Source organism: Bos taurus, chromosome 7, assembly GCF_002263795.3.
Source record: "Bos taurus isolate L1 Dominette 01449 registration number 42190680 breed Hereford chromosome 7, ARS-UCD2.0, whole genome shotgun sequence".
NCBI lineage: Eukaryota > Metazoa > Chordata > Mammalia > Artiodactyla > Bovidae > Bos > Bos taurus.
The window spans coordinates 88,270,453-88,289,719 of record NC_037334.1 but is presented as its reverse complement, the minus strand read 5'-3'; the positions used below and the strand labels follow the sequence as shown (position 1 = coordinate 88,289,719).

Sequence of the window (19,267 nt, the reverse complement as noted above, 5' to 3'; positions counted from 1 at the left end):
GCAAGGACACTCTGCCCTTTGTATGGAGAGAGTGTCTCTGCCTCTCTAAAAACATTACAAGGGTGTTTTGCTATTCCAGAGACCCAGGTGGAAGAGTTTTCCCTTCTCAAATCGAGAATTTAATATCGCAGTCACCTGTTGGTACCATCTCATTTTTGCCCGTATTCCTCAATGACATGAAATCATTCATGGCTGATTTGGAATCCTGTTGACCAGCATTTCCTCGTGTGGGGTTTGCCATGGTTCATGCTGGGCTTCACAGCGAGAAAAAAAAAAAAAACAGCTCCATTTGAGGAACCAGGAATTAGGAAATGGGCTGAAGGGAGGAGAGGGCAAGTGCAAGTCTGGTTGAGAGGGACCAGGAAGAGAGGAAGTGGAAATGGGAGAGTGTGGATGTATTTTTTCCAAATAATGAACTGTGAAGAGCGAGAAAGAAGACTGGAACTAGGATCGAGGAGGGGGGTAGAAAAAGTACTTGAGGTGATTTATATGCCGAGGAGGAACACTTACTTAAAGAAGGAAAAGATTGGACGTGTAGATAAAAATGGGGATAAAATGGTGAAGCCTCTCAAGGAAGGGGGATGGGCTGGGAGCCAGAAGGATTCGCAGATGTAGTCAGAGTAGCAGCCGAGAGAGGGAAGTTGAGAGGTTGGCCACCTGATGACCTCTGTTTTTATACTGAATTCAGATTCCGTAGCTTTGAGGTGGGGAAGCAGGTGCTTGAGAGAGGACCACAGGAACACCCGTGGGTGTAGACATTGTGAGGAGCTGCAGGCACAGCGGGTGGTGAGCACTGGCCACAGTCGTGGGGCGGCCTGGAGGGGGTTTGGATACCAGCAAGCGAGGTTGCTCGGCTTCCCTGGTAGTTCAGTGGGAAAAGAATCCGCCTTCAATGCAGGAGACTGGGGTTCGATCCCTGGGTCAGGAATATACCCTGGAGGAGGGCATGGCAACTCACTCCAGTATTCTTGCCTGGAGAATCCCATGGACAGAAGAGCCTGGCGGGCTGCAGTCCATGGGGTACAGTCCAGGGGGTCGCCAAGAGTCAGATACAACTGAAGCGACTGAGCACACACGCCCACCAGGTGTAGTCACTAGTCATCAGCGTTGTGTGATTCCTTTCTCTGCTAGTTCTCAGCAGGCTGGTCATGGATGTTCACAAGTGAGAGTGTCAGCTGTGGCCCCAGAAAAGAACTCCGTTCAGTCATTCCCATTAAATGAAAGAGGGCCTATTAACTAAAAATATTTTATTAAAAATATTTTATTGGACTTTTCCTTGCGGTAAGTTTGGGAAATCATGGGTTTTGGATAAGAGTTCAGATACCTTTCTGACCGCAGTGACTCACTTTAGTAACCATGATCCATTTGTTCAGGGATAGAAACTAAAAACTTTTTAGCTCTCATGCCCGTAGCCCTAAAGCCCGTGGCGTGGGTGTGTGACCTGTACAGTTGCACAGGGCCCTGCTCCCCTGGTCCACGCCTGGTTAAGTGCTGCACTGTCTCCATCTTGAAATTCTTAGCAGTTTTTTAACAAGGGCCCCCCATTTTCATTTTGCCCAGAGCCCTGCAAATTATACAGCCAGTCCTACTTATATCATCTTATTTAATCACCCAAAATTCTCTCTTCTTTCCTTTCTTGGGGGATTCTAAAATTTGGAGCCTGCCCCTGAAATCTTTGCAAGTTTGGAGTCGTTAACGACTTTTTGGCTTTCGTTTTTTCAACAAAAATTTTTTAAATTTAGATGCTGTTTGTTTGTTTGTTTTGGCTGTGCCGGGTCATCCTAGCGGCACACAGGATATTTAGTTATGGCATGTGGGCTCTACTTCACCAATCAGGGATCAAACCTGGGCCCCCTGCACTGGGAGTGTGGAGTCCTAGCCACTGGACCACCAGGGAAGTACCTAGATGCTTTTAAGTTCCTTAATTTTGAAAAGTTGAGAAGAAAAAGAAAAAATGCCAGTTTCTTACAAACATGGGCACATTGTCATAAGCATTTCCTAAGGCATCTAGAGTTGATGGGTCTCTTCTGGATGCAGCTGCTTCAGGTCCCACATAGGGTCAAGGGAGATGAAATGACTTGCTTGCTTAAGTTGCAGTGTATTACACTACCTGGACTGAACTAAGATTCCTGATACAAAGGCTGATGTTCCTTCTGATTCTCTGAGACAGCTTCTCCCTGTGGTCAAATTTAAGCTTATAATGTTATTTCAAAATTATTTAGCCAGTTCCTGGTGCAGATAAAGAAACAAAGCAAAAGCTGAACTGCAATGGATGTTACCAGGTTTTATGAATTGTGAATTTCTGAAGTATGCTTGACTTCCTGAAAGATGATGCTAGTGATAAAGAACCCACCTGCCAATGCAGGATTCATAAGAGATGCAGGTTCGATCCCTAGGTTTGGGATGATCCCCTGGAGGAAGGCGTGGCAACCCACTCCATTATTCTTGCCTGGAGAATCCCATGGACAGAGGAGCTTGGCGGGCTACAGTCCATGGAGTCACAAAGAGTTGGACACAACTGAATAAACTTAGCATTCATGCATGCTAATATCAGAATTATATCTGACTTCTGTCTAGCCAATCACAAGAGAGTTTTATAATAACTCTTATCAAATTGTTTATAGCCCAGAATCCTGGAAACTGAATGATTTGGGGATGATGGTCAGAGGTAGAAAGGAGTAGAGAGACTTTTACCAAATTGGTTAGTAGAGTAGTTCAGAATTCATTAATTGATTACTAACCATCCTCTTTATTTTGGATATGCAAATAATCACGGGGTGGGGGAAGGTATTGGCTTTGTTCTCTACTGAGACACAGTCAATATTCTGCAGAATATTCAGGGGAGAAGTAGTCTTATAGTGGGGTCCTTAGGTATCCAGTTAAACATTTATAAGTAGTAATAATGAATACAGAGTAAAACATTTTTAAGCAAAAGAGAGCTTTAAAATATGAAATCTGAGTAAATTTGAACCAGAGGAGGCTTTAAGGTATATTTTTTCCCAAGCCCTCGTCCCACCCTGGCATCAGTAGGCATAAGCACACACCCTCACGTGACATTCAGCCATGTCCCGTAAGAACCCATTTAGTCTGTTACTTCCTGGTTCATAAATAATAAGCTTCTCACATGCAGCCCATACTCACTTCACAGTATGATTTCTGACCAAAATATTTTATTTCTATCCAAAAATATATACTGTGTTGCACAGTCATTTAGTAGCAGAACCAACAGGCTCCGTCACTTGTTACCTGACCTTGGATCACTTACTTAATCTCACCAATTTAAAAAGGAAGGTTTATATCTGTAGCGAAGGGATGTTGGAAGCTTCAGTCATATTGTGTATGTGATTTATGGTATAGTGTCTGCTCAATAAATAATACACAGTAAGTTGTTGTAACCTTACTTTTACATTCATATAGTACCTTCCTAAACCCACTCCAGTGTTCTTGCCTGGAGAATCCCAGGGACGGGGGAGCCTGGTGGGTTGCCGTCTATGGGGTCTCACAGAGTCGGACACGACTTAAGTGACTTGGCAGCAGCAGCAGTATCTTCCTAAAAATTCTTTGAATGAAAATATTCAATTAATACAATAAAAAGTGGGCTAGGCTTTGTATTACCTCGTAGCAAATGAGCTTTAGCATCTGATGAAAGGGGACATTAAGTGGCCAATATCTTAATTGATCTTGTAAAAGAAGAGAAAGCGATCAGGAGATGGGTGGGAGCAGGAGCAGGGTTAAACAGAGTGGTCAGGGTGGGCTTCTTTGAGAAGACTAGCTTTTTTTAAAATTTTATTTTATTCAAGGGTAGTTAATTTACAATGTTGTGTTAACCTCTGCTGTACAGGAGAGTGACTCAGTTATATATCTATTTCTTTTTCATATTCTTTTCCATTATGGTTTATCACGGGATGTTGAATGTAGTTGCCCATGCTATACAGTGAACCTTGCTGTTTATCCATCGTATATATGATTTTTTTGCATCAGCTAATCCCAAACTCCCAATTCTTCCCTCCCTTTTCCCCTCTCCCCCTTCAAAATCTGGAAAAGACCAGATTTTGAGCAGAAATTTGAAGAAAGTGATGGAGTTAACCAGAGAAATAAGAATCAGGGAGGTGAGAAGAGGATGGCAGGAAATCAGTAATGGAGCCAGGTGAAAACTGGAATTAGGACCTGTGAAACATTGGGAGAAGTTGGGCTTTGCTCCAACTAGGATGAGAGTTCACACAAGGTTTGGAATAGAGAAGTGCCATCACCTGATTTATGTTTCTAAAGGATCTATCTGATTGCAGGGTTGAAAATAAAAGGGAGGGCAAGGATAGAAGCAGGTAGCTATGAGCAGGTGACTGCAGTGATCAAGGCAAGAGATGATGGTACTAGAAGCAGCCATTGGAAGGTGAGAGGTGGTTGGAGGTTATATGTGAAAGTTAAGCCAATAGTGTTTCCGGGTAGACTGAGAGTAGGGTATGGGAGAAAGAGAAGATTCAGCGGTGACTCCAGAACTTTATTCTGTGCAAAGGAAAGCATTGAGCTGCCATCAGCTGAAGATGGGAAGAGCTAGATTGGGGCTAGTTTTGAGATGCTTATCAGACACTTAAATAGAAATATTGAGAATGTAGCTGAATATGCAAGTTTGGAATCAGGAGAGAGATCCGAGCTAGAACTAGAAAAAGGACCATGGTACTCTTTCATGCGAGTTTCCCAGGTGATGCTAGCAGTAGGGTTCTATCCCTGGGTCAGAAAGACCCCCCCTAGAGGAGGGCATGGTAACCCACTCCAGTATTCTTGCCTGGAAAATCCCATGGACAGAAGAGCCTGGGAGACTATGGTCCATCAGGTCGCGGAGAGTCATACATGACTGAGCACGCACTCTTAAATTCGCAGAGCAGGGAGAAGAGGATGAACCAGAAACCAAAGCTGAGAAGGAGCAGCTATCGAAATAGGAGGGAAAGTCCAGGGATGTGGAAGGGGAGGAAGTTTATCAAGAAGCAGTGATCAACTGCGTCCCTGTTGAGAACTAAGAAGTTACCGTTGGATTTAGCAATCTGAAAGTTATTCATGACAATGACAAGAGCATTTTTAGTGAAGTGGCGAGGAGAACTTTTTTTAATGGAGTGAGTTGAGAGAAAGCAGTGTGCCAGATTTCCAACCCAGGCCACAAGAGCAGAACTGTCACTGGTGACATGATTTTCCAAAGTCCCCACCAAAGTGGTACATTCCCTCTCCATACACAGTAGTTGCATTTCTGGGAATTTCAGTGCATTAAAAAATCTGTGTTTCAGTGTATTAAAAATACCTTGTGTTTGCAGAACAAAGTTAGTTCTGACTCAGATGATTATTAAAAGGTTTTTCATACACATGAATGTCCAGTGGAGCATTTGAAGGTAGGATGGGATAAAAGACAATTCTTTGTTGTGTACAACTGCCCCACATATAATAGGATATACAGCATATCATATTGGGGTTTCCCTGGTAACTCAGTCAGTAAAGAATCTGCCTGCAGGGCAGGAGACCTGGGTTCAATCCCAGGGTCAGGAAGATCCCCTGGAGAAGGAAATGGCAACCCACTCCAGTATTCTTGCCTGGAAAATCCCGTGGACAGAGAAGCCTGGTGGGTTCTACAGTCCACGGGGTCGCAAGAGTCGGACCCAACTGAGCAACTAAACCACCACCACAGCATATCTACCAACCAGGAAAATACCAGCTCAATCATTGACACCCACAAGTTTCCAGAATGCCCCCTAAGGAGATAGTCCACCTGCAAAATGTACCACAGTTCTAGATCTAGAGTTACTACTGTGGATCTAGTTGGAAAACAGATGGCAAACTCAGAAGGGTAATGGAAGAGAGTTTAGTAAAGGGTCTATTTACAGATGAGTAGAGATCAGGCATGCTGCAGTCCATGGGGTCGCAAGGAGTCAGACACGACTGAGCGACTGAACCGAACTGAGAGATCAGGTAAACTCAAGAAATAGTGAAGGACAGTAGGGCTTCCAACCTGGAAGCTGTTACCATACGTAGGTCTGAACGAGCAAGAGGAGGGAGAATTTATCAGAGCACAGTAAGATCTATGTCACTGGAAAGAGGACCAAAAAGGAGGTGTGCTGTTCACTAGGGGAAGGCAGCCTCTGCCGTCCCCTGGCCCGGCAAGAGGGCAGATATATCCGGACCTCTCTTCTCTGACTGTCTGTACTTCTGCCGGTGCCTTCGTTGGCCCAGGTGAAGCCGGAGGGCCAGGGGATTGTGCTGGATGCAGTCTGGGACATCAGCCTCCTGGGCCCAGAGCAGTGGAGAGAGGGTCGGGGTAAATGGAGAAATCCTGGAAGCTTACTTTGTTTTCTCAAGTATGCTAGAGTAATTCTCATTTGGCCTTTTAATAAGGGAATGCATTATTTTATTAACTCTATAGACATTTATTTTACAGCATACACCAATATTTTTTTGTTGTTTAAGGGCTTTGGGAGTCGGGGAACATAATCATTCTTTGATGTCTTATCAAACATTCATATTCAATCATATCATGGTGTTTATCCAAAATTATTTTTGTTACCCTGTTTATAACAGATAAAGCTTAATAAAATCTGTGTTAGTATAATACTTGTATACTTTATTTCACCCAAATCAATAACGGATCAAAGATATGTAAATGAAAAGAGTTAATGACACATTTGTTCTTATCTGTATTGCCATGTCCAGATCAGGGAAGAAAAGAAAAATAGGAAAAGTAAAGAATAAGGGAGCAGAAGCAGAGAAAGAGGACAGTGTTGTAATTATCACCAGGATAAACAGAGAACTGCTGCAGAGCACAACATGTGATGCAGGCCAGCCAATCAACAAGAAATAAAGAAAAAGAAAAAAAACTTGATGTTAGGATTACAGAAAAAAATAGTAAAAAGAGAAGACTTTGAGCCACAGGCACATATGCATTTAAATTTGTACAGTGGGTTATTAGAGACTCCCTGAGGGAATCTTCTATGTAAACCCTAACAATACATACTAGATCCACACATATACACATACACACATACATCCATTTTATATTAAGAATGCTGCATACTCTGACACCATGAGTCCTCTGGCAATATATTCAAACAGTATTTTCATTTATAATGTTAAAAATGAAAAAGAAGGAGGAGGGGAGGATATTTCAACTATGGTTATCTAGCAAATGCAAGCAGAAAAATAAGCATGTGTGGGTTATATTACAAAATAATACCAAAAAATCAATAATTGGGGCCTGAAGTACTCTAATTAGACATCCACACAGGTCACTAAATGTTTGCAACTCTCTCATTGGAGATACAGGTCTTGCCATTTGTCAATGTCAGTATATCCCAAAAGGTGAAGTATGATGTATATTCTGAACTATCATTTTAAAATATGAATTATTGAATGATACATGCTCTGTTGAACCCTGTGTCTTAAAATGTCAATTATCTTTAGAGTTACTTTCAAAAGACAGACTTTTAATATAATAATTAAAATATATATGCTATTCACACGCCCGGAGATGATTTTATATCATTAAATGTCTGCATAAATATGCTTCAATAAGCAATTAAACCACAGGCTCAAGTGTGCATTTTAATCCTTTTTCTCTGTGAAGTCATCACAGTCATGTACCTTTGATCTTGCAGTCATTTCTGGCACCAGATTCAGATATCAGAAATGAACAATTACCACTTAATAGAATGCAATTCAAAGACAATGGAGTCTAATGAAATGGGGCTTTGTTTTAAACAAAAGTGAAACGTTTTCTAATAGTTGCAAAGAAACAGTTCTAAGCACATTAAAGAAATCAGTTTACGATCTGAACATCTTGAGAGCTCTTCCCAATGATCTTCTAGACACCAAGCAGTCTGGAATTTGAAACTGTCCTTGGGGAAGTAAGGCTCTCTGTACTGGACTGTGTTTCTCTTCATTTCTTTTACCCATGCTTGTTTTTCTTGCTCCTACAGGCTGTTCCACCTCCCAACTTTGAGATGCCAGTCTCCATCCCAGTGTCCAGCCACAACAGTTTGGTATACAGCAACCCCGTCAGCTCACTGGGAAACCCCAACCTTTTGCCACTGGCCCACCCTTCTCTGCAGAGGAATAGTATGTCTCCTGGTGTAACACATCGACCTCCAAGTGCAGGTAACACAGGTATGTCCTCATAATAACGCAACAGTGGCAAATCATTGGAAGGAGCACCCTTGGCAAAGAAGGCTGTTTTACCTACAAGACACTGAGCGTTCCAGCTTTCCACTTGTTACGTTCCTTCATCGCTTAATACCCATCCCCATCTAGGTCTTGCACATGATAAAAACCTAACCCTGTTAGCCTGTCTTTCAAAATCTTTCATGATCTGCTTATGTTTACATGTTTAGCCCATCACCCATCTCCTCAGGTGGCTATATTTTAACCGCATACTTTCTCAAAGAGAACACTTGTCTCCATGTTTTTGTTTCTCCTCTTCTCTGGCCTAAAATGCCATTTTCTCTCTTACCTCTAGCCAGATATCACCTTTTCTATGAAACTTTCTCTTGTGTCCCTTGATAGCATTTATCTCCTTTAGTTATTTATTATTTTGGTCATTTTTTAATTTATCAATCCAGTAACTTATAGCACAGAGGACTTAAGGCAGAGAATAAATGTGATGATATAGCATAATTTATAAGAACTGTGAATTAAAAACAAAACTAAGTCAGAAATGAAGATAAGAGCATATCACAAGGACATACACAACTGCCATAAATTTGTGTCTATACTTCCAGGAGATTCTTATGGTTATACAATTCACAGTGTCTCAGAGAAAAGAAATCTTTGCTCAGGAAAAGTCTGGCCATTCTTAGAACTCAGATCAAGTGATACATGGTATGATTCACTGTATTGAGTGTGGGTCCATTTCCCCACTGGTCTTACACGACCTTGAAGGAAAGAATGTCCTCTTGCTTGTCAGGGTCACGGTAGGAACTCAGTAAATACTGAATAAATCCTTCATATTTCTAAACTAAGCACCAAAATTGAATTTCTAAATTGTATACAGCCAATCATTATACATTTACATTTTATTTCTTAAAAAGCACTTAATAGGGAATTTTAATATGTCTTAGACATACTTTTTATTAAAAGTAATTTATCCACAGAAGAATTTTTCCTTCAGAATACTTATATCTGCCTTAGAATTAAATGTGTATTACTTTTTAGTACAGAAACTTCATGTACAGGATACAATCAGCCACGTTAAAAAAAATCTTCATAAATCTTAAATCTGAGAGATATGTATAAAGGACTTATGCTGTTATCCCTACTTCTGAATATGTTGAAATTTTTCATAAGCATTTCCTTTTAGATCATACTCAAATGCTGTTGAATTTCCTATTTGATGAACTCACGCTCATTTATTTTTTTAAAAAATCTTGTGGTTTATTTCCAAAATATTTATTTGGTTGGAAATAATAAACTCTTTCCTAAAATGTAATGAACATTTTCTTCTAATTCCAAACCCAGTACCAAATAATAATAATAGCAATTAGAAAATAATCTCGCTGATATTGTATTCTTTTAGCTAAATTTTGTTTCTTAAAAAGTAAAACTAATTATTATATTTAGTATCTTTTTGAAACATCCCAACTCCCATAAATGAAGATTGCCAAATTTTAACCTGCTTTCTTAAGCTGCTGCTGCTGCTAAGTCACGTCAGTCGTGTCTGACTCTGTGCAACCCCATAGACAGCAGCCCACCAGGCTCCCCCGTCCCTGGGATTCTCCAGGCAAGAACACTGGAGTGGATTGCCATTTCCTTCTCCAATGCATGAAAGTGAAAAGTGAAAGTGAAGTCACTCAGTCGCGTCCAACTCTTTGTGACCCCATGGACTGCAGCCTACCAGGCTCCTCTGTCCATGGGAGTTTCCAGGCAAGAGTACTGGAGTGGGTTGCCAGTGCCAGTGAATAAACATATGTCTCTAAATTTGTGGCCAGTAAAGCCTGTCTTATTGTATTAGTAAGATTCAGGTAGTAAAGGAGGTCATTCACTTTTAGAATATTCATGAAACGACCAAAGTGCTAGGCAATTAGCATTGCACAGAATTAATTGTATAAAATATATTTACAAAAAATTAAGCATCAGATATATGGTTATTTGAGCGTATAATAAACTTTACTCTTCACTTTCTAGAAAATGCAATCTTAGGAAAACTAAATGTAAAAATACAGTAAACATTTAGAGACCATTCAAAGACTAGATTTTTTGACTAGATTTTTTTTAAAGATAATCTTTCTTAGGTAAAAAGATGCTGCAAAATATCAGTGATGGAATGTATTTTTAGTGTTTGAGCACAGCATGTCACAGTAAAACAAATGTCAGCCATCTGACCTGGGTAACACTTGACAAATGTAGGACTCTTGGGAGAATCCTAAGAATACCACAGTTGCTAGAGGTACAGTGTGCTGTCCCGTGGGCCGTTAGCCGTCCTCCTTTTGATCTTCCTCTTTCGTCCACAGGTGGTCTGATGGGTGGAGACCTCACGTCCGGTGCAGGCACCAGTGCAGGTGAGTGGAGGCCCCAGGACTGGAGTGCGTGTCATTCTTGAGCAGTCCTGTACTTGGTGATCTGCAGAAGTAAGTCTTTTCAATAAAGCTGAGAGATCAGGGAGACTCATGGCAAAATGGCCCCAAGAATTTCTAAAGCATTTTGATGAAGCAGGAGTGCTTGGATAGTAACTCAGAGATGACTGTTTATTAAGTAGACCTTTCCATAATACAGCTTCAGCTAGTCAACATAATCAGAATTGGGAGTTCTGATCAAATCAGTTTAATCCTAGGTACCATCTCTGGTGGCCGCCAGAGTACCTTTAGCAAACCTTGCAAGTCACGTCCTTTGTAGACTATTTCACATTAAATGTGAATCACTTTCTACACAAAGTACTGAACGCCTGTTTACTTCTAAAGGAGAATATGTAAAGAAAAGGAAGGAGTGAGATTATAACCATTCAACAAAACTGTTAATAAAATAAAACCACATTTGGGATTAAAATGAGTTCTTGGAGAATATAAACACAGTGTACCTCTCATAAAAGCACATTAAATACAGGTCAGCTCTTTAAGAACTTCTTGCATTATGGCCAATTGGTCTCATAGTCACATTTCTCCAGGGTCCCATGTTAATTCATATTATTGTGATTACTGAGATGTCAATGTCATTTCCAATGCAGAGGTAAGACAGCACAATACTTTCTAATGCTCACTGCAGTTCACTATTGGAATAACAAGTAACCATGGTAATTCCTGCAGTAGAACATACTGTACATTTAAAATAGCAGGAGGCAGGCATGATAACACAAGGTTATGTTTTAAATATCAAAAAAATTCAAGTTTATTGAACTATCTATTGACAGCCAAATTAAAATATTTTGCCAGGTTCAACTATAATAGGCTGTTAATTATAAGAAAGAAGATTAAAAATTGCATATAGAAACATGTTTATAAATATGTCCATTTGGGAGTCATGTTTCTTATTTCTGATATAGGCTCTTCACTAATGCAGTAAGTAATGAAGAAAAAGTGTAGGAACTAGTGGATTAACAAACAGAATCAATGGTCCTGACTTCCTGTTTTATCTAGCTGTTAAGGTAGTCAGATTAGTGACTAGACTGAATATACTATTTTGCTGGATATTGAAACAAAGGGCTCTTTTTTTCCCCTCAAAAAAAAAAAACAAAAACCTCAGGATTTGTAGCCTGAAAATTATAGACCAAAACTAGACCACTGTGTCTTGGATTCAAGTCTCTGCCAGACACTATGGCTAGAGGGAGTGGTGGGGCTGAAAACTGGTTTTTCTCAAAGTCCAATAAAAAGGTAAATAAGAGTAGTTTAGATATTACGATATTTTATCCAGTATCTTGATGCATCAGTTTGCTTGCTTGTATGAGAACAGCTAATAACAGTGATGAAAGTTAATAGGAAAAACATGTGGAGTTGGGGAACGGGTACTCATCTTTGATGACGTGGCCTCTTGTTACTGCCTAATAGCTAAAATGCTTTAGAATTCTATATTGAAAATAAGCGTTGTTCAATTATGCTGTCATTGTCAATTCCCTGACAGTCCACTAAGTTAAATGGCCGTCCAGGGAGAAAGAAGACACTCAATCTTGTAAACATAAAAGTTAGCCATATATAGGCTATAGCGTCATTGAACTAAAAAAAAAAAAAATCTTGTAGGCTTAGCAAATTCATTCCCCAACTTCAGGACCTCTGCCATAACTCAAGAATCTTTTACTTCAAAAATGGAAGAAAGTTAAAAAAACAACACTTCGTTGGTCCACCTTGATGATGATAAATACTGTATCTTGATGATTGTATCTTTTAGTGAGGAGCATATAACAGTCAGTTTCTGTATAGTTATGAAAGAGTTACTTCCCCACTTTTTAAAAATAGAGGAAGAAGCCCTTTCTAACTCTGGTTCCACAGAACACCTGTTGCAGATGCCACTGAGTCTTAAGCTTAGCTGCTATGTCCTGCCCACAGACTCAGCCGTCTGCCCCTTCTTGCTCACACCAGCCTGTATCAAATGTCAGAGTGAATATATTGGTGCTGATGTCAGAGAATCACATAAGACCCAAGGAAACAAGGCCAGTCAGAATGTCTCTGCATTTTCAGAAAAGAAAACTAAAGCAAAACGGCCAAAAGATACCTTCCAAATTTTGAATATTGTCATTGAAATTCAAGGTCTCAGATAAAGTTAGAAACTCTGAGGTCAAGTGGCAGGACTCTCCAATTAAGTTAAAATATTTTTCAGTCTGTGCGTGCTCAGTTGCTTCAGTCGTGTCCGACTCTGCAACCTCATGGGCTGTAGCCGGTCAAGCTCCTCTGTCCATGGGGATTTTCCAGGCAAGAATACTGGAGTGGGTTGCTATGTCTTCTTCCAGGGATTGAACCCGTATCTTGTATGTCTCCTGCATTGGCAGATGGGTTCTTTACCACATTTAGCCTCCACCTGGGAAACCCATTTCAGTCCAATTTTCTTCAGTATCCACTCATCTCAACTTGCAAAAAGAGTATAGTCTCACGAGGGAAGGAAGTAAATTCAATATTTATTGTATTTCTTTAAAACCAAGAGACCAAAGAAGTAAGCATCCTTCCCTCTCAGCTCAATCATAAAGTATAGCATCTTTGCATCCACTCACTCCCTGCACTATACCTCTCCCTCATCCCACCGTCCACTGAGTCATCAGATCTTACCAACTTACCAAATGTCTCCAAGGTATTTCCTAAATCTACCCCATTTCTCTCCATTCCTATCTCACTGCCCTGGTTCAGGCTCATAGCAACACTCCAGAACTATTTCCAAAGATCCCTAATTCATCTCCCGACCTCACATTGCATCCCACTCCAGACTCCCCATTAGTCTTTATCAAAGCCTTAAACTCATTGTAGGTCCTCATTCAGATGCTTAAATTCCAGCAATGATTTCCCAGCTCTTTCAGAATTAACCATGAGCCTCTTATCTCTATGGCCTTTCCCCGTGGCTCTGCGGTAAAGAATCTGCCTGCAATGCAGGAGACATAAAAGGTTGGGGGTTCGATCCCTGGGTCGGGAAGATCCTCTGGAGGAGGTCATGGCAACCCACTCCAGTATTCTTGCCTGAAGAATCCCATGGACAGAGGGGCCTGGCAGCAACAGTCCATAGGGTCACAAAGAGTCAGACACTACTGAAGCAACAGCATGCTTGCATGCTCTTATCTCTGGCCCATCCCTACTCTCTGGTCTTCAACCTTCTTACTTTCTGCCACTGGCATCAAGAACCCTGCACTCAAGCTCTAATAATAGCAAACATCTAAATTACTCTTACTATGTGATTTACAAAAAAACCTTTTATTTACATAGCAGCCCTTTCATGTAGATATTCATATTATGCCCTTTCTATAGTCAGGGGACCTAAGGCACAGAGCAATTAAGTAATGGCCCAAGGCAGTCTGTCTCCAGAGTGCGTGTTCTTAAATGCATTGTGCTTCCACTTTCTAAGCAGCATCACAGCTTCTTGCCTTTGTGTGAGCATTCTTAGCATTCTCCTACTTCATGCTCCTGAGCACTACTTATCTTCCTGCAGAATTCAGTTCAACCATTCAGGAAATCCTTTCCTGACTCTTCCAGAAGGAATTAGGCACCTTTCTTGCCTACATTGTTTATCTCCTTGCATTGTAATTGCATTATCTGGTCATACATCTGTCTCCTGGACACTTCCCTCTGGGGGCAAACTGTCTTCTTCAGTTTGTATTCCCAGCTCGAGGACATGGCAGATATTCAGTAAATCTGTGTTAGCCGAATAAAGGAAAATTTGATCTTCTAGACATAAATTTTTTATACTGTTTATGTGAAAAAAAGAAAAAATACTTCAAAGAAATAATGTAATTTTACATATAAAAAGATATACCCTTGATCTGTAATTCACAGAAATAACATAATCTTCTGATACTGTAGATAATGAATAATGAATTCATTATTTGATTAAATAGCTGAGCACTATTAACCAATAAAGTTTTAAACAAACTTTAACTTACCTAATGGAAAACCTGAAGGGCTGATATATATCACTAAGTAAAACATAGGCGGGTACCTCTGACCATCACAAGTTTCTTCTTGAAATAATGAACATCTTATTGCTTAAGTTGAAGTCCTTTCATACATGAAGGTGAGAGGTGATAAAGAAGAAACAGGATGGGGTTGAACTCTTGATGTAAGGGAAATATACACCAAGTCATTGTAATACGTTAGTAATAGTGACATTTGTAGGTTTCAGTTGACAGTTATTCATCCACGGTTTAATCCTTTACTTTCAAGAGCCAAACTTGAAAGTCATTGCTTTTAAAATTACATTTTGTCATATCTCTGTACATTTCAGCTTTTAACATGCTGCTCTTAGTGCTTACAGATGATTGTACGATCACGTTCAGTTGAGTTTCTGTATTCATCAGGTTTAATCGTTAGCACAGCAGTGCCTTATGTTGGATTATTCATTTTCTTATTGGTGCCCTTTGTTTTCATGACATGATTGCTTTTTTATTGAGTGGAAAGTACCAGTATGCTCAAGGAGGTACTGTTTCCTGATTGAGATGTTTTTAAAAAAAGGGGGGTGGTCGAGGACCAGAAAGAAAATCCTTTAGGAATCTCTTTGAAAAGTCAGGAGAATTGTACAGTCTACATAGCTATTTGACAATAAGGCAAAGGATATTTATGTATATTGGTTAATAATTTTAATTGGCATTTATTGTAAATTAGAGATAATTTTATATAAAAAGAAACTAACAGCTGTTTCCTTATTTTGATTGTTAATTGTTTACTATTTTATGCATTTGGTTGTCAAGCGTTGTCACTTCTGGAATGCTTAATTTGTATCAGCTAAATACATGGAGACTTGGTAGCGGCAGTGTGCTGCTGTGGATAAAACACTGAGCAGTGGCTAAGGAAGGAGACCTGGCTTCCAGACTCTGAAAAGACTCCACCCGGTGATACTTTGGGCCATGACTTTGGACTTCTGAACGTAGTACTCACATTAGGGATAAGACACAAAAGTCTTTAGGGTCCATTTACATGTAATGTTTTATGATCATATAATCATAAAAGTTTTCACCGACATGACATTTTTGTAATTCATTTAGCATTGGAAAAGAAAAATTTAGCATATCATAAAATAGAACTAAATGAGAAGAGGAAAAGTTCATAACAATGTTTAATTATTCTATACCAATACCATTGCTTTACAACTATTTGTTTTTGAAAATACTTATCAAAATTTTCTTGGCTGACTTTCTTATCTACCAAGTAGACTACTCTGCAGTTCTTACTCAATGATTTAAAATATCGATGAGAAGTGGTTAAAAATTCAGTTTAAAAGATTTGGCTTTGACAAGTTTCCCTTTTTTTGGCCTAACAAAACACAACTTCAGAATCAATATTCAAGAAAAGGAGATTACCATTTAGTTACTCTCAAACAAAACTTTTTTGTTAGTATAAAAATATAGTTTTATATTACTTTTTAAAAATTTGTTAAGCAGCCTATGAATAAAATCTAAGTTAACAGTTGGATTCTTTTGCAGTATTATGTTAGTTTCAGTTGTTCTCAATAAAAATTCTGAGCGCATTTTCAATTTTACCTTGGGAGTTCACCCAAAACATAAATAAAGATCCAACAGCATTGCTTTATTACTATCTATGCAATTCAGTGACAGTGATATTTTTAACCCAAACCAAGGTTATGTAGATTTATTAAAAGAAAAAAAAAAAATACTGTCCTCTAGTTGGATAACCTACAGCACGTGATAATCAGCCACTGCCAAGAAAATCAGTGTCCACTTCCCAAATACAAGCCCTGGCAGGTTGTAGATCAAGTGATACCTTGACACCATTCTGTAGAGGCCATGTTGAAATGAGAGAGGCAGGTGAGAGAAGACAAGTGGATGTTATAGGCTAAGTCAGGACACCATCTAATTTCAGCCCCTTTGGTTTGAATTAATTCTTAAGGACTTTGATTTCCAGAAGGAAAAACAAAATTTCAAATTGTAACTTCCCCAGAGAGTGTTTCAGCAGATTTTAGAGCCTTTTGTATATCAGTGATTTCTGACCTCACAAATTGGATCCTTTTTATCCCCTTTCTATTGTATTCAGTAAAGCAATGTGAAAATTGGTCTCTTCACTCATATCCCACTGATTTAACCTAAGAGTGTGATTAATAATAAAATTTTGGTCTTTTTTAATATTGATTCACGAAGTTAACATTTCCTCCCTAAATTATTAGTTTTAGTCAAAGTTTGCCTTTTTTCTCTCAGCATTTTTTTTTCCTCGCACAGTGTTGGTTTCTCTCTTTCCCGCTTTTGGCATCACCATAAGATTTTATTTGGAGATAATACAGAAGCTCTTTTCAAAATCATTAGTGATATGAAACTGCATCAATAGACAGCAGATCCTGACGGAGGGATGTGGTTAAAAAACCCCTCTTGGAAATCAATGTTTTACCTACCGGGGACTTTTTGAGGCTTCAAGGCTTTCGGCCAAGAGTATAATGTGCTGTTTTTAGAAAAACCTTTGCCAGTCTTACATTTTAGTTAGGCTTATATAGTATGTTTCACTTGAATTTCAGTTCTAAGTGTACAGTCATGAAAGTCTCATATTTGAAAGATCAAATATATTCCTTTAGTTTATGTGAAAGGAAACTCAGGGGCTTCCCTCGTGGCTCAGAGGTAAAGAATCTGCCTGTGATGCAGGGGACCCAGGTTCGATCCCTGGATCGGGAGGATCCCCTGAAGAAGGGAATGGCAATGCAGTCCAGTATTCTTTCCTGGAGAATCCATGGACAGAGGAGCCTGGCGGGCTATCGTCCATAGAGTTGCAGAGAGTCGTACATGACGGAAGCAACTGAGCAGCACACAAAGGAAGCTATTGTACCAAAACCTGTATAAATAGGTTCAATTTGTCATCTGCAGATGTGTTCATTAAGGATTCACTCAGTTCATTCATTATTGCTCCATTTCAGCTATAGTAACTGAACATAATATCTACTTGGTAAACTGTCTTACTAAACACTATGCCTTCCTTTCACAATTTTTTGACCTTAGACTCCACTTACAATCTCTAGTTATGACAAAGAACTAGTTTGCTGTATTTGTACTGTAAGATGGGGAAAAAAATCCCTGCTGTATTAGGTTATGATGATATAATAATATTATATTATCAGTCATATCCTACTCTTTGTGATCCCATGGACTGTAGCCCACCAGGCTCCTCTGTCTGTGGGATTTTCCAGGCAAGAATACTGGAGTGGGTTGCCATTTCCTCCTCCAGGGGATCTTCCTGTCCCAGGGATCAATCGAACCTAAGTCTCCTGCATCTCATGCATTGGCAGGCAAATTCTTTACCACTGAGCCACCTGGGCAACCCATGGTAATAATAGTAAATCTAAATATGTGGTCAATTTCCCTATTCAAACATGATAACATTAATTTACATAGCAATCATGTAAAGGAAACCTTTGGTATTAAGCAGCTCGGAGAAAACTGTAAAATCATGGAGCAAAAGTTTTGCTCATGCAGTAATTTGGAAAAAATACTTTAGAGGCAGATATTCAGAATAATAAAATAACCAAGAAAAATACATGATGTTCGAGTTACTTTAGGGAAGATGTTGTCCTTGGAAAGTCAGTGAATCCCCACATTGCAGGATTGTGGTGAAAATTAAATGAGATCTTCGATACAAGGCAGCATTGAGCACGCTTTCTGCCCCAGAGTAAGTGCTTGTTAAAAAATGTTGGCTCTTGTTAGTATTACAATTATCTATATTCTTGACTTCCTAAGCAAAAAATAAAGCTTGGTTTAATCTAGTCCCAGTAATATTTATGAAATGTGCAGGGTGTGAGTAGTGCTCTACTAGGCTTCACCAAGACAGATGCCTGCCACAGCCCCTACCCTAGACGGTGGGAGTAGAGAGGAGATATTAATAAATCCCAGACAGAAAGGGAGCGCAGTGCAGTGCAGTGCAACACGTTTCGCTCAAACATTATCATCTTCTGATGTGTTTGCAGCAGTTGTGTAAATGTTAAAACCACAAGTAATTATTCTTTCTCTTCTGTCACGTTCTCTCTAATTTGAACTGTCTCAATATTTTTGTTTAGAAAAATGACTGAAAGAATGAGCAATTGTGTCAATAATGAAGACACCCCCTCATTTTTTAGCAAAGAGACAGCCCCCAAATCGCAAGAAGTGAACAATTAAGTGAGTCATAAATCTATCTATCATTCATTGTTAAATGGAACTTTTTTTTTAAGATAGCAAGGTTCCATCTCATTTTTATGGTGCAATGAAAAACTATCCCTTCAGTAAGACAATCCTCAGAACAGAACGATATTTTGTGTGTCTTTGTGCCCTGGAAACATCAGATTGTCAACTTTTTTCTTATTTGCAAATGGAGCCTTTATTCTAAGAGAAGGGAAGATTCATGGATGCATTCTAAATCTGAAACATCTGGCTTTGGTAATAATGTAGTTCAAGCAGCTTGTGCTTTGGATTCAAATCAAAGCTCTCCCACTTACTGACAAGCCTTAGAAACTCCCGGAACCTCAGTTTCCTCATCTGTCAAAAATCGGGATGAGAATGCCTGACCCACATGACTCTCAGGAAAGAAATGAGAGTGGTCTGCCAACACAAACCTGTTTTATGACACAGACTCCAGTCTTTGGAAGAATAACTTAGTACCCAGTAAAATTTCTTTACCTCTGCCTCACAATCCAGAGGCTACTGTATGTG

The 19,267-nt window shown here is 39.5% G+C and overlaps 1 protein-coding gene across 14 annotated transcripts in view; it reads left to right on the top strand.

Moving 5' to 3' along the window:
- Positions 1-19,267, top strand: part of MEF2C (myocyte enhancer factor 2C) — a 179,129-nt gene that overhangs the window by 136,085 nt on the left and 23,777 nt on the right. For all 14 annotated transcript variants that reach the window (XM_059888100.1, XM_059888099.1, XM_024994136.2 and 11 more), the window contains 2 exon segments: positions 7,953-8,139; positions 10,479-10,526. In XM_059888100.1, coding sequence (XP_059744083.1) covers positions 7,953-8,139; positions 10,479-10,526 — 235 coding nt within the window.